We start from the raw sequence: 13,291 nt of genomic DNA on the forward strand, positions 1-13,291 counted from the left end.
CCTGATGCTACATGATAAAGGAACAGAGCGCATGTAATATCCCGATGCTACATGATAAAGGAACAGAGCGCATGTTACACCCCGATGCTCTACAATAAAGGAACAGAGCGCATGTAATATCCCGATGCTACATGATAAAGGAACAGAGCGCATGTTACATCCCGATGCTCCACGATAAAGGAACAGAGCGCATGTAATATCCCGATGCTACATGATAAAGGAACAGAGCGCATGTTATACCCCGATGCTCCACGATAAAGGAACAGAGTGCATGTTACATCCCAATGCTCCACAATAAAGGAACAGAGCGCATGTTATATCCCGATGCTACATGATAAAGGAACAGACTGCATGTTATATCCCGATGCTCCACGATAAAGGAACAGAGCGCATGTTATATCCCGATGCTCCACGATAAAGGAACAGAGCGCATGTTATACCCCGATGCTCCACAAAGGAACAGAGCGCATGTTATATCCCGATGCTCCACAATAAAGGAACAGAGCGCATGTTATACCCCGATGCTACATGATAAAGGAACAGAGCGCATGTTATACCCTGATGCATGTGACCGCCCCTGATACAGGGTAGCGACCCACAGCGGACACGTCTGTGCTACATGTCGGTGTCTGGGCTGGATACAACTTTAGTAAATATTGATGCTTGCATTCCCTGACAGCCAGCAGAGATCCTGGGAACGGCGGACAATCCTTCCAATGTAGAAAGCTTTTCTCATGATACATACCGCGTTTCCGCTCTCGCCGGTCTTGGAGCTGCTTTTTTTTCTGCTTATTGCTGAACGGCTTCTTACGAGGCATTTTTCAGTTTCATAGACCCAAGATTTGGAGTCCGACTCCCGGATAAAGAGGTTCTGGACTGTGATCCCCGGTGTGAACTGATTATAATATGGACACCGTCTGCTATGACATCATATCGAGGTCAAAACCACTTCTACTTCAGGCCTGGAGAAATGATTCACTTTCTAAGCCCCTTATTTGATCTCTGCCTCTGCCCCCACTGCTGGTTTTCCAGGGTCAGCCCTCCTACCTCACAGGTCCACTAACAGGAGAGTTCTGTCTCTCCCCCTAAGGAGCCAGCGTCCTCTAAGGCTCCTTCTACAGTCACAGGTAAGAACCCTGCAATCCCAGGCAAGAATTAAGCAGAACAATGTGCTTCTCATACCCCTAGCAACAGGAAATGCCCGTTGTGCGTTCCACGCCTCGAACCTGCCACCTACTAGCCAATAATCACGCAGCAAGTGTGTCACCCTTCGAGGTGATGTTAGAATTGACCAATGAAAACAAGCCGATTTACGGTTTCCGGCAAATTACTTCAGTCAGCCAATGACAGGGCAGGAACGCATTGCGGTTCAAGCCTCGTAATTTTGGGTGGCAACTAAAGGTGAGTCACGCCTCGTTTTAAGTAAGCATCCAACCAATCAGGAACCGACGACCTTTGCTTCACACAAATCTTAGCCAATGGCATGCTTTCTATCATTAGAATATTGAATCGGTAATGTAACGTGTGTTCTGATTGGTTTAGTGGATTCTCAGGGGGCCGGGCTTGTGGACGGGCCGGTAGATTGGGCTTCGCCACGTGAGTAAGCGGGTTTTTTCCTGACATCACGGGACGGCGGTGACATCATCTGTAGAAGGAGCTTCTTCCTGACGGTACAAGGATGCCCAGGAAGCAGGATGTGGAGGACGAGGAGAAGGGGAAGGAGACGGGTGAGTCCCAGCCATATTGGGGAGGGCAGTGACTGCAGGTAGTCGCTCCCATAGGGAATGGATTAGTGTCACTGACACTTAGGATTCTGGTCCAGTACAAGTGACGACACCCGAGGACGGTGCCAGAGACGGAGGTGTCCGCTGCTTAAAGGGATTCAGTCACCAGAGGAAGTGTTTACTCGTTTTATTCCCGCTGTTCCCCTTACACTAACGGTTTTTGTATTTTCTAAATCCGCCATACGGTTCCTGAGATGGGGGGCTTTTTATTTAGTGCTGCTTTTTTTATGGGGGTGTGGCTTATGCAGAACAGCCTAAAGACACGCCCCAGAGGACCTGAGCCACGCCCCAGAGGACTTATAAGCCACGCCTCCTCAGTAAAGTATAATCTATAGCAGTAAGTACAGATGGCCACATGACTGATTTAATGTAGAATATTCAGGGGAGCAGCAGAGCTAAAATAGCAGCAAAAATTGTCTACTTTTCACCCGCTGTCAGGTCCCCTTTATATAACTGATGGGGGGGGGTCTGACCTCTGGGACCAACGTGGATCCTGATAATGAAGGGGCTGGAGACGTCTCAAAAGGATTAAGATGGAATCGGTGCTGTCCCCATAAAGTGAGGAATGCTGGTGGTAAATCGTCACTTTATAACATGGGAATCGTTTTTATAAAGGGTTAATGAAACTCATGACGTATTATTGGGGTAAATGATTACTATCCCTATAGGGGAGGTCTCGGACTCCCGCCGCCCCTCCGATATCTCCGGCAATCAGTGAGCGGCCCCGTGTACGGTCACGGCTCAGGACTGCAGGTCTGCGCCATAAACTGCGCACAACGTGCTGCCACCGGGGCTGATAGCAGCCGGTCAGTGAGGGTGCCATGTGTTGGCCCCGTAACCCACGGGCGACGCTGTAGCTGGTAAGCCATGACCCAGTCAGCTGATCATTGAGGGGTGCAGGGAGTCGCTCCTTGGGGGCTGTACACCGCGTTGATGTGCATGTTGGGAATGGGAGCAGCCTCCGCCCAGGGCTGGAGTGTTGGGCAATGTTCACAATCTGCATATTATTATGGGGAAGGGTCCCCACCATGTTGGCAATGGTTGTGCGCTACAGGGCTATCGGGGGTCTTTATGGCAGACATTCGGGGGAGGGGCAGCTATGTCATAAGAATGCATCCAGATAACGCTGCAACTTTTTTTTTCACTTTCAGATAAGGTGGTGAAGAAAGGAAAGAAAGACAAGAAGGGAAAGAAATCAGTAAGTTCTTTTATTGATTTTTCTTTTAGAATTTTGGTTGAAATAAGTGGGCTCCTCCAGGACTGGATAATCATGGGCCGGACGCTGTGAGCCCCCTTTCTCCCTGCAGACTTGGCAGTCAGCGGCCGTCCTGTGACCAATGCGCTGTCAGTGGAAGCTGCGGTCAGTGGGCTGGGATGGCAGCAGGAGAGGTTGTGGGGAGACCCCGGGAGATGTCACCACTGAGAGCAGAGGTGGGGGGTCACTCCTGCTGCCACAGAGGGGAGAAACCCTGCCCTTGCGGCCTTACATTCTACAGGATTATGGGGAAGGAGACAGTAGGTTCAGGGGCTGCAGTAGGTTCAGGGGCTGCAGCAGCTCCGGTGCTGGTGAGGAGGCAGCAGGGTCATTGCAGGCAGTAGCTGTCCTGAAGAGATGGGTCTTCCAAGTTTCAAATGTCGGGAATGGTTGGACGTGTTGGGGCACAGAATTCTACAGGATGGGGAATACTCAGGAGAAGTCTTGCAAGCAATTGGGTGAGGAACATACGAGTGTGGAGGAGAGAAGGAAGAAGTGGAAGGTAACGGGAGATTAGTTCAGAAATATAGGGGGGAAACCGGTTATGTATGGCTTTGTAGGTCAGTGTTAGCAGTTTGAAGTGGATACGTTGGAATTGGGAGCCCATGAAGATTTGCAGAGGGGAGAATTGGTGGAGTAGCGAGGAGAGAGGTGGATTCATAGGGCAGCAGAGTTAAGGATGGACTGGAGAGGTGTTAGCGGGGAGGCCACAGAGGAGGATGTTGCAGTAGTCGAGGCGGGAGATGATGACGGAATGCACAAGCATTTTAGTAGATTGAGGGTTGAGGAAAGGACGGATTCTGGAAATATTTTTCAGTTGGAGATGACAAGAGCTTGGATGTGCGGTTTGAAGGACAAGGCAGAGTTGAGGGTTACTCCGAGGCAGTGGATTTTCGGTACAGGGAAAGGGTGATGACATTTATTGTGATAGATCAAGAAGGGAAGGTAGATGAGATGGAGGAAAGATGATGAGTTCAGTTTTGTCTTCATCGAGCTTTAGGAAGCAAGAGGAGAAGGAGGATATGGCTGATGGACACTCCCGGATTCTGGACAGAAGAGAGGTGACTTCTGAGCCCGAGAGATGTAGATCTGAGTGTCATCAGCGTATAGGTCGTACTGGAAGCCATGGGAGTTTGAGTTGTCCCAGGCCAAAGGTATAGAGAAAAGTGGAGGTCTCAAGACAGAGCCTTGTGGGATTCCAACACAGAAGGTGGGATGAGGAGGGAGTGTGAGACGCTGAATGTGCGGTTGGAAAGGTATGAGGAGATCCAGGATAGGACGAGGTCTTAGACGCCAAAGGAAGAGAGGATCTGTAGTAGGAGGCAGTGGTCAACTGTGTCGAAGGCAGAGGACAGGTCTAGAAGGAGGAGTTTAGAGAATGTTGGTTATGGCAGTTTCAGTTGAATGGTGGGGGCGAAAGCTGGATTGATGGTTGTCAAAGAGTAGGTTAGAGGAGAAGTGAGAGTAAAGCATGGTGGAATGTGTTTTTCGTGGTGTTTGGAGGCGACCGGGAGCAGTGTAGAGTGAAAGCTGGATGTAGCGGTTGGGTCGAGGGATGGCTTCTTCATGATAGGTGTATTTGTGGCATGTTTGAAAGCAGAAGGGAAGGTACCAGAAGTAAATAAGTTGAAGAGATGGGTTAAGGATAGGATGAGTGAAGTGGTGAGGTTGGGAAGGAGATGGGATGGGGTCAGGTTTGCAGGTGGCGAGTTGTGATTTGAAGAGATGAGTAAGCCCTCCTGCGCTGATGGTGGGGAGGGCAGTGGTTTGGTACACATAGGGCTTGTGGTGGTTGACCAAATTAGGCAAGTCTTTACTGCTCAATCTTGTTGAGGCGTACAGGAAAGTCTGTCAGAAATGAGGCAGATCAGAGGGGGCATTGGTGGGCAGAGGAGGGAGTTAAGTGTTGAATAGCTGTTCAGGGTTCTGGGATACAAGGGTTGTGAAGTAGGTCTGTTTAGCAGAGGTGAGGGCTTTTTTGAAAGTAATAAAGTCTTTTTGGGAATGCATTTTCTTCCAGCACTGCTCTGCAACCTTGGATGTTCGCCAAAGCTTTTTAGTGAGGTTGGTGTGCCAGGGTTGTCTACTGATTTGTGGCCGTGCATGGGAGGTGTGAGGAGTCAATAGCTGATGTGAGTGTATCAATGTAGAATACAGCGGCGCTGTCTGTCGAGGAGTGAGAATAGAACACAGTTAGTGTGTGAGTGTCTAGGTACAAGGGCTTCTCACAAAATTAGAATATCATCAAATTTATTTCAATTCTTCAATACAAAAAGTGAAACGCATATATTATATAAAGTCATTACAAACAGAGTGATCTATTTCACGTGTTTATTTCTGTTAATGTTGATGATTATGGCTTACAGCCAATGAAAACCCAAAAGTCATTATCTCAGTAAATTAGAATACTTTATAACACCAGCTTGAAGAATTATTTTAAAATCTGAAATGTTGGCCTACTGAAATGTATGTTCAGTAAATGCACTCAATACTTGGTCCGGGCTCCTTTTGCATCAATTACTGCATCAATGCGGCATGGCATGGAGGCGATCAGCCTGTGGTACTGCTGAGCTGTTATGGAAGCCCAGGTTGCTTTGATAGCAGCCTTCAGCCCGTCTGCATTGTTGGGTCTGGTGTCTCTCATCTTCCTCTTGACATTACTCTATAGATTCTCTATGGGGTTAAGGTCAGGCGAGTTTGCTGCCAATTAAGCCCAGTGATACTGTTGTTTGTAAAGCAGATATTGGTACTTTTGGCCGTGTGGACAGGTGCCAAGTCCTGCTGGAGAATGACATTTCCATCTCCAAAAAGCTGTCGGCAGAGGGAAGCATGAAGTGCTCTAAAATCTCCTGGAAGACGGCTGCGCTGACTTTGGTCTTGATAAAACCCAGTGGACCTACACCAGCAGATGACATGGCTCCCCAAACCATCACTGATTGTGGAGACCTCACACTAGACCTCCAGCAGCTTGGATTGTGGCCTCTCCTCTCTTCCTCCAGACTCTGGGACCTTGATTTCCAAATGAAATGCAAAACTTACTTTCCTTGTGGAGTGTGTCAGTGACTGCCTTCTGGACATCTGTCAGGTCAGCAGTCTTCCCCATGATTGTGGAGCTACTGAAACAGACTAAGGGACCTTTAGAAACGCTTAGGAAGCCTTTACAGGTGTTTTTTGGTATTTATTCTAATTTACTGAGATAATGATTTTTGGGTTTTCATTGGCTGTAAGCCATAATCATCAACATTAACAGAAATAAGCACGTGAAATAGATCACTCTCTAATGACTTTATATAATACTAGATGGTGGCCCGATTCTAACGCATCGGGTATTCTAGAATATGTATGCCCACGTAGTATATTGCCCAGCCACGTAGTATATTGCCCAGCCACGTAGTATATTGCCCAGCCACGTAGTATATTGCCCAGCCACGTAGTATATTGCCCAGCCACGTAGTATATTGCCCAGCCACGTAGTATATTGCCCAGCCACGTAGTATATTGCCAAGTGACGTAGTATACAGTACAGAGCCACGTAATATATTGCACAGCGACGTAGTATACAGCACAGAGCCACGAAGTATATTGGGCAGTCACGTAGTATATTGCCCAGCTACGTAGTATATTGCCCAGCCACGTATGTCACAGGTTAAAAAAATAAACATATACTCACCTTCAGCAGGCACGTTGTAGTTCTGTTGCCTGTGTGGGGTGCAGGCGGCAGCTTCCGGTCGGGTCATTCCATATCAAGTGATCCAAATATGAATATTTTTTTTACCTGACGTCTTTAGATTTTTTTTATTTTTTGGTTTTATGAAGTACAACTTTAGTTAATTACAAATTAAAAGTTTAGAATTTTTTTCTTCATCAGTTAATTTTTTACAGATTTTTAAAGTTTAAAAAAAGCGCAGATTTTGGCCTGGTATGGCTTTACATTTTTTATCATATCTCGGGCTAGAATTAAGATAAAGAGTTGGGAGAGGCATCATTTTTCTCAGAATGGTACCGGCTTTCATTTGATATGTCACAAGACTATGTTTCTTTATATTTTGTTTTGGTGAAATCAAATTAAACATTTTGAAGCGCAATTCTGAAAAAAACGTATGTTTTAAAATTGTGAAAACATGCATGTGTGTTACTTGTGTCCTTGTTTATATTTGTACAGAGATTCAACTTGGGACCTATCAAATTTGTATTTTTTTTTAAGCCTTGAATCATCTGATTTTATGTTTGTGTGAGTTTCTTCCCTTTTTCTTTTCAAATTACAACTTATTGCATTCAATATTTATATGTAACAATAAAGAAACGCAAAAAAACAAATACCGAAGTGCCAGAATAAATACATCTTAATCATCATAACATAACTTGCTCAGCATTTTCAACCTGAATTCATTGAACAAGCCAAAAGAAAAAACGTGATCATATCCTCAAGTGTGATTCTCTAAATAGTCTGATCCTAATTATATGTTAAAAACAAGATTCAAAGAACCAATATTTCTACCACCTATTTATACATGGAACAATTTTTTTTCTACTATATCACTAAACATGTCATTTATGAAGTGTTTAAGAAGAATAGTCCAGTAGTTAAATCCTCGTTCTATAAAATATGAACTAATCAAACAATAGTAGGTTTTTACACTGGCCTGTTATCATCAATGTGTCCCTTCTGGAGGATGAAATGTCATCTTGTCCATCAGCGCTCACTAGCAATGGCCGTTTCCTTCTGTGTCAGAGTATGTGCGGCTGTCATGGTGTCCAGCTCCACCTGAGTTATATCTGATTTTTGTTCACTTTTACAATGTCTGATTTTCTTGGATACACAAAGGACGGCGCTGGACCAGACGGTGCAGAAAAGTCACTTCTACGTCTTCATTTTCACAATCTTTGGAGAGTCCAGTAGCCGTCAGCGCCAATCATATTCACAGGTCACATAGCCAGTTGTGTCATCCATTGCCGATCTTGTGCCGCCTTCTACCACGTCATGGACGTCACTGTCTTTATTTCCACTACATGAGATGACAGTCCGGTATTGCTGAGTCCCTGTGATGGGTTCTGCTTCCTGTAACCGATGTTATAACAATCTCTCCTCCTCCCCGTAGTCCTGGTTTGTACAATACATGAACTGGATGTTAAGAGTATTTTTCTCCCCCAATTTGAGGAGTTGCCTGGGTGATAAGATTTGGTGTGAATCTGGCCTGTGGAGGCCCGAGCTGCCGGCCTGTCATCTGCTCTGCATTCACCGTCTACCCCTGTTCATTCTCAGCCCTAACAACGCTTCACCTCTGTCCTCTCCTGCTTCTAAGCTCTAACATAATAAAATAATACCGTAACATCTAACAATCATGGATTATTTGGTAAATATGGACCCCACTACACCACAGGCTGAACAGACCTGAAATCAAGATTTTTGAACTGATACTGTAATATTTTTATTTTTAAAAATATGATCCCATCAAGATCCCAGCTTGTGTTTTGGTACAGATGTGAATAGGAGCATAACAGGCATATGTGCAGTTTTTGAAATTTTTAAATTAAACGTTTTTTTCGGAAATGCGTTTTAAAGTTTTGCGCTTGCGTTCGCATAGGTAAAATATTATTAAAGATACTCTTGTGACATATCTGGTGAAAGCCTGTACAGTTCTGAGTAGAATGGTGTTTATTTTGTTTCTCTATCTCTTTTCTAGCCTGAGTTATGGGGAGAAATGTAAAGGCAGGCAACACCGAAATTCGCACTTTTTCCGAACTTTGAAAATCAATAAAAAATACAAAAAAAATTTCTAGAATTTTTTTTTTCTTCACATTTTGCATTCTCTGACACACTATTACCAAATAACAAAATCTCAAAAGAATTAAAAATATAGTGGTAAAAATCATTGGTTCACTTGACATGGAATGACCCGGTCCCAGGGTGTGATGACGTCACGGTCACGTGACCGTGACGTCACGGCAGCTCCTTTTCTCGCAGGACCTGTGATGACGTCGCGGTCACATGACCGTGTTGCGGTCACATGACCGTGACGTCACGGCAGATCCTTCTCGCACAGGCGCGCAGGACTTGTGATGACGTCACATGACCGTGACGTCATGGCAGGTCCTTCTCCCAGACCATCCTTGCCACCGGAACGTGCCGCTTGCATGGACCGGCCGGAGCATCGCGAGGAGCGGAAAAGGCGGCGGAAGGTGAGTATCTAATGATTTTTTATTTTTTTAAATTATTTTTAACATTAGATTTTTTTACTATTGACGCTGCATAGGCTGCATCAATAGTAAAAACTTGGTCACACAGGGTTAATAGCGGCAGTAACTGAGTGCGTTACCCGTGGCATAACGCGGTCCGTTACCGCCGGCATTAACCCTGTGTGAGCGGTGACCGGAGGGGTGTATGCGGGCGCCGGGCACTGAGTGCGGGGAGTAAGGAGTGGCCATTTTCTTCCGGATTGTGCGCGTCGCTGATTGGTCGTGGCAAAACGCCCAATCAGCGACTTGGATTCCATGACAGACAGAGGCAGCGACCAGTGAATATCCGTGACAGACAGAAGGACAGACAGACAGAAAGACTGAAGGGACCCTTAGACAATTATATAGTAGATGAGTTTCACTTTTTGTATTGAAGAACTGAAATTAACTTTTTAATAATCTAATTTTGTGAGAAGCCCCTGTGTGTGAACTTTCTGCGGGGGTGAGGTAGATGGTAGACTTGGGAGGTAGATGAAGAGGACAGGGAAGAGAATGTAAGTAGATGGTGGTCAGAGATGGGTAGAGGGCAGGTTGTGAGGTTAGATTGGGAGCAGCGCTGGGTGAAGATAAGATCGTATGTCTGTCTGTGTTGCTGGCTGAGAAGGACCACTGAGTAAGTCCAAAAGATGAACTAAGAGATAGGAGTTTGGAGGTTGCTGGCTGGCAGGTGTCAGTGGGGATGTTGAAGTCGCCCATGATGATAGTGGGAATGCCAGCGGAGAGAAAGTGGAGAAGTCACGTGTAGAATTAGTCAATAAAGGCAGTTCCGGGCCTGGAGGTCAGTATATGACGGCCACTTGGAGGTTGGAGACAGAGTGGACTTCAAAAAGAGAGAGGATGATGGAGGGTAGAGGTGGGATTGGGCTTAAGGTGCAGGTGTTAGAAAGAAGACCAGCTCTTCTACCATGTCTGTTACCAGGGCAAGGAGCGTGGGTGAGGTGAAGACCACCGTAGCACAGCAGAAGAGGCCGTGTCGGGGGGGGGGTGTCAGCAGTATTTCGGTGAGGCCCAGGAAGGATAGATTGTGAGAGGTAAAGAGGCCATTAATGACGTGGTGCTTTTTGCAGAGGGACCGGCGGAGGATTGTGGGGGGTATCCGCAGTGGAGGTCCAGGATTGGGAGATATGTCACCACCTGTGAGGAGAAGGACAGTGCCAGGCTTATTTTGTGGTTCTGTAGGAGAGATGTGTGTGTGAGGAGCCGGTCAGGTGGGAAGGTGATAAATGTTTGGTTGTAGTGAAGGAGACTAAGGATCTGTTAGGACTTAAGTAGGCATGGTGGGAAACTAAAGGTACCGTCACACTAAGCGACGCTGCAGCGATACAGACAACGATGCCGATCGCTGCAGCGTCGCTGTTTGGTCGCTGGAGAGCTGTCACACAGACCGCTCTCCAGCGACCAACTATGCCGAGGTCCCTGGGTAACCAGGGTAAACATCGGGTTGCTAAGCGCAGGGCCGCGCTTAGTAACCCGATGTTTACCCTGGTTACCAGTGTAAAATGTAAAAAAACAAACACTACATACTCACCTTCGCGTCCCCCGGCGTCCGCTTCCTGCACTGACTGAGTGCCGGCCCTAACAGCAGAGCGGTCACGTCACCGCTGTGCTGTGCTTTCACTTTACGGCCGGCGCTCAGTCAGTGCAGGAAGCGGACGCCGGGGGACGCGAAGGTGAGTATGTAGTGTTTGTTTTTTTACGTTTTACACTGGTAACCAGGGTAAACATCGGGTTACTAAGCACGGCCCTGCGCTTAGTAACCCGATATTTACCCTGGTTACCATTGTAAAACATCGCTGGTATCGTTGCTTTTGCTGTCAAACACAACGATACACGGCGATCTGACGACCAAATAAAGTTCTGAACTTTAATCAATGACCAGCGATATCACAGCAGGATCCTGATCGCTGCTGCGTGTCAAACACAACGATATCGCTATCCAGGACGCTGCAACGTCACGGATCGCTAGCGATATCGTTTAGTGTGACGGTACCTTAAAGTGATGGAGACGGTCAGCAAACAGTTGTGGCTCTGACCTTCTGGTCACTTCTGGCATATTTCTGCTGTACTCTAAGAGCCACACTTTATAGAGCCACACAGACCTTGGCATAGGAGGATTCTGCAGTGAGTAGTGAGGTAAAGCTGCAATGACTACTGGGGGTGCAAGGCGGGAAACTGCTGTAATTAGAAGGGAGAGGTGACGGGAGGCTGCGGTGACGTCTGGGGAAGATTATACTGTGATTAGTAGGGGAAGCTGCAGTACCTACACTGTGTTCCAAATTATTATGCAAATTGGATTTGTGTCATAAAGATTTAATCGTTTTTTGTTTGTCAAATAAACTCATGGATGGTATTGTGTCTCAGGGCTCAATGGATCACTGAAATCAATCTTAAATACATGTGATAATTAGTTTTCCAGGTGATAAGATTTGGTGTGAATCTGGCCTGTGGAGGCCCGAGCTGCCGGCCTGTCATCTGCTCTGCAGTCACCGTCTACCCCTGGTCATTCTCAGCCCTAACAAAGCTTCTCCTCTGTCCTCTCCTGCTTCTGAGCTCTAACATAATAAAATAATACAGTAATATCTAACAATCATGGATTATTTGGTAAATATGGACCCCACTACACCACAGGCTGAACAGACCTGAAATCAAGATTTTTGAACTGATACTGTAATATTTTTATTTTTAAAAATATGATCCCATCAAGATCCCAGCTTGTGTTTTGGTACAGATGTGAATAGGAGCATAACAGGCATATGTGCAGTTTTTGAAATTTTTAAATTAAACGTTTTTTTCGGAAATGCGTTTTAAAGTTTTGCGCTTGCGTTCGCATAGGTAAAATATTATTAAAGATACTCTTGTGACATATCTGGTGAAAGCCTGTACAGTTCTGAGTAGAATGGTGTTTATTTTGTTTCTCTATCTCTTTTCTAGCCTGAGTTATGGGGAGAAATGTAAAGGCAGGCAACACTGAAATTCGCACTTTTTCCGAACTTTGAAAATCAATAAAAAATACAAAAAAAATTTCTAGAATTTTTTTTTTCTTCACATTTTGCATTCTCTGACACACTATTACCAAATAACAAAATCTCAAAAGAATTAAAAATATAGTGGTAAAAATCATTGGTTCACTTGACATGGAATGACCCGGTCCCAGGGTGTGATGACGTCACGGTCACGTGACCGTGACGTCACGGCAGCTCCTTTTCTCGCAGGACCTGTGATGACGTCGCGGTCACATGACCGTGTTGCGGTCACATGACCGTGACGTCACGGCAGATCCTTCTCGCACAGGCGCGCAGGACTTGTGATGACGTCACATGACCGTGACGTCATGGCAGGTCCTTCTCCCAGACCATCCTTGCCACCGGAACGTGCCGCTTGCATGGACCGGCCGGAGCATCGCGAGGAGCGGAAAAGGCGGCGGAAGGTGAGTATCTAATGATTTTTTATTTTTTTAAATTATTTTTAACATTAGATTTTTTTACTATTGACGCTGCATAGGCTGCATCAATAGTAAAAACTTGGTCACACAGGGTTAATAGCGGCAGTAACTGAGTGCGTTACCCGTGGCATAACGCGGTCCGTTACTGCCGGCATTAACCCTGTGTGAGCGGTGACCGGAGGGGTGTATGCGGGCGCCGGGCACTGAGTGCGGGGAGTAAGGAGTGGCCATTTTCTTCCGGATTGTGCGCGTCGCTGATTGGTCGTGGCAAAACGCCCAATCAGCGACTTGGATTCCATGACAGACAGAGGCAGCGACCAGTGAATATCCGTGACAGACAGAAGGACAGACAGACAGAAAGACTGAAGGGACCCTTAGACAATTATATAGTAGATGAGTTTCACTTTTTGTATTGAAGAACTGAAATTAACTTTTTAATAATCTAATTTTGTGAGAAGCCCCTGTGTGTGAACTTTCTGCGGGGGTGAGGTAGATGGTAGACTTGGGAGGTAGATGAAGAGGACAGGGAAGAGAATGTAAGTAGATGGTGGTCAGAGATGGGTAGAGGGCAGG

General features: G+C 46.1%; 2 protein-coding genes across 2 annotated transcripts in view; one reads left to right on the forward strand and one right to left on the reverse strand.

The window, feature by feature from the left end:
* GNL1 (G protein nucleolar 1 (putative)) overlaps positions 1–1,388 on the reverse strand; it is a 127,082-nt gene extending 125,694 nt beyond the window's left edge. The window contains exon 1 of the mRNA XM_077285973.1: positions 746–1,388. Within this exon, the coding sequence (XP_077142088.1) occupies positions 746–818 (73 nt within the window). The 5' untranslated portion in view covers positions 819–1,388. The remainder of the gene's footprint in view (positions 1–745) is intronic.
* Positions 1,389–1,526: 138 nt separating this feature from the next.
* ABCF1 (ATP binding cassette subfamily F member 1) overlaps positions 1,527–13,291 on the forward strand; it is a 29,878-nt gene continuing 18,113 nt past the window's right edge. Inside the window, exons 1-2 of the mRNA XM_077285975.1 lie at positions 1,527–1,727; positions 2,936–2,982. Of these exons, the coding sequence (XP_077142090.1) occupies positions 1,679–1,727; positions 2,936–2,982 (96 nt within the window). The 5' untranslated portion in view covers positions 1,527–1,678. The remainder of the gene's footprint in view (positions 1,728–2,935; positions 2,983–13,291) is intronic.

This window comes from Ranitomeya variabilis, chromosome 2, assembly GCF_051348905.1.
Source record: "Ranitomeya variabilis isolate aRanVar5 chromosome 2, aRanVar5.hap1, whole genome shotgun sequence".
Taxonomy (NCBI): Eukaryota; Metazoa; Chordata; class Amphibia; order Anura; family Dendrobatidae; genus Ranitomeya; species Ranitomeya variabilis.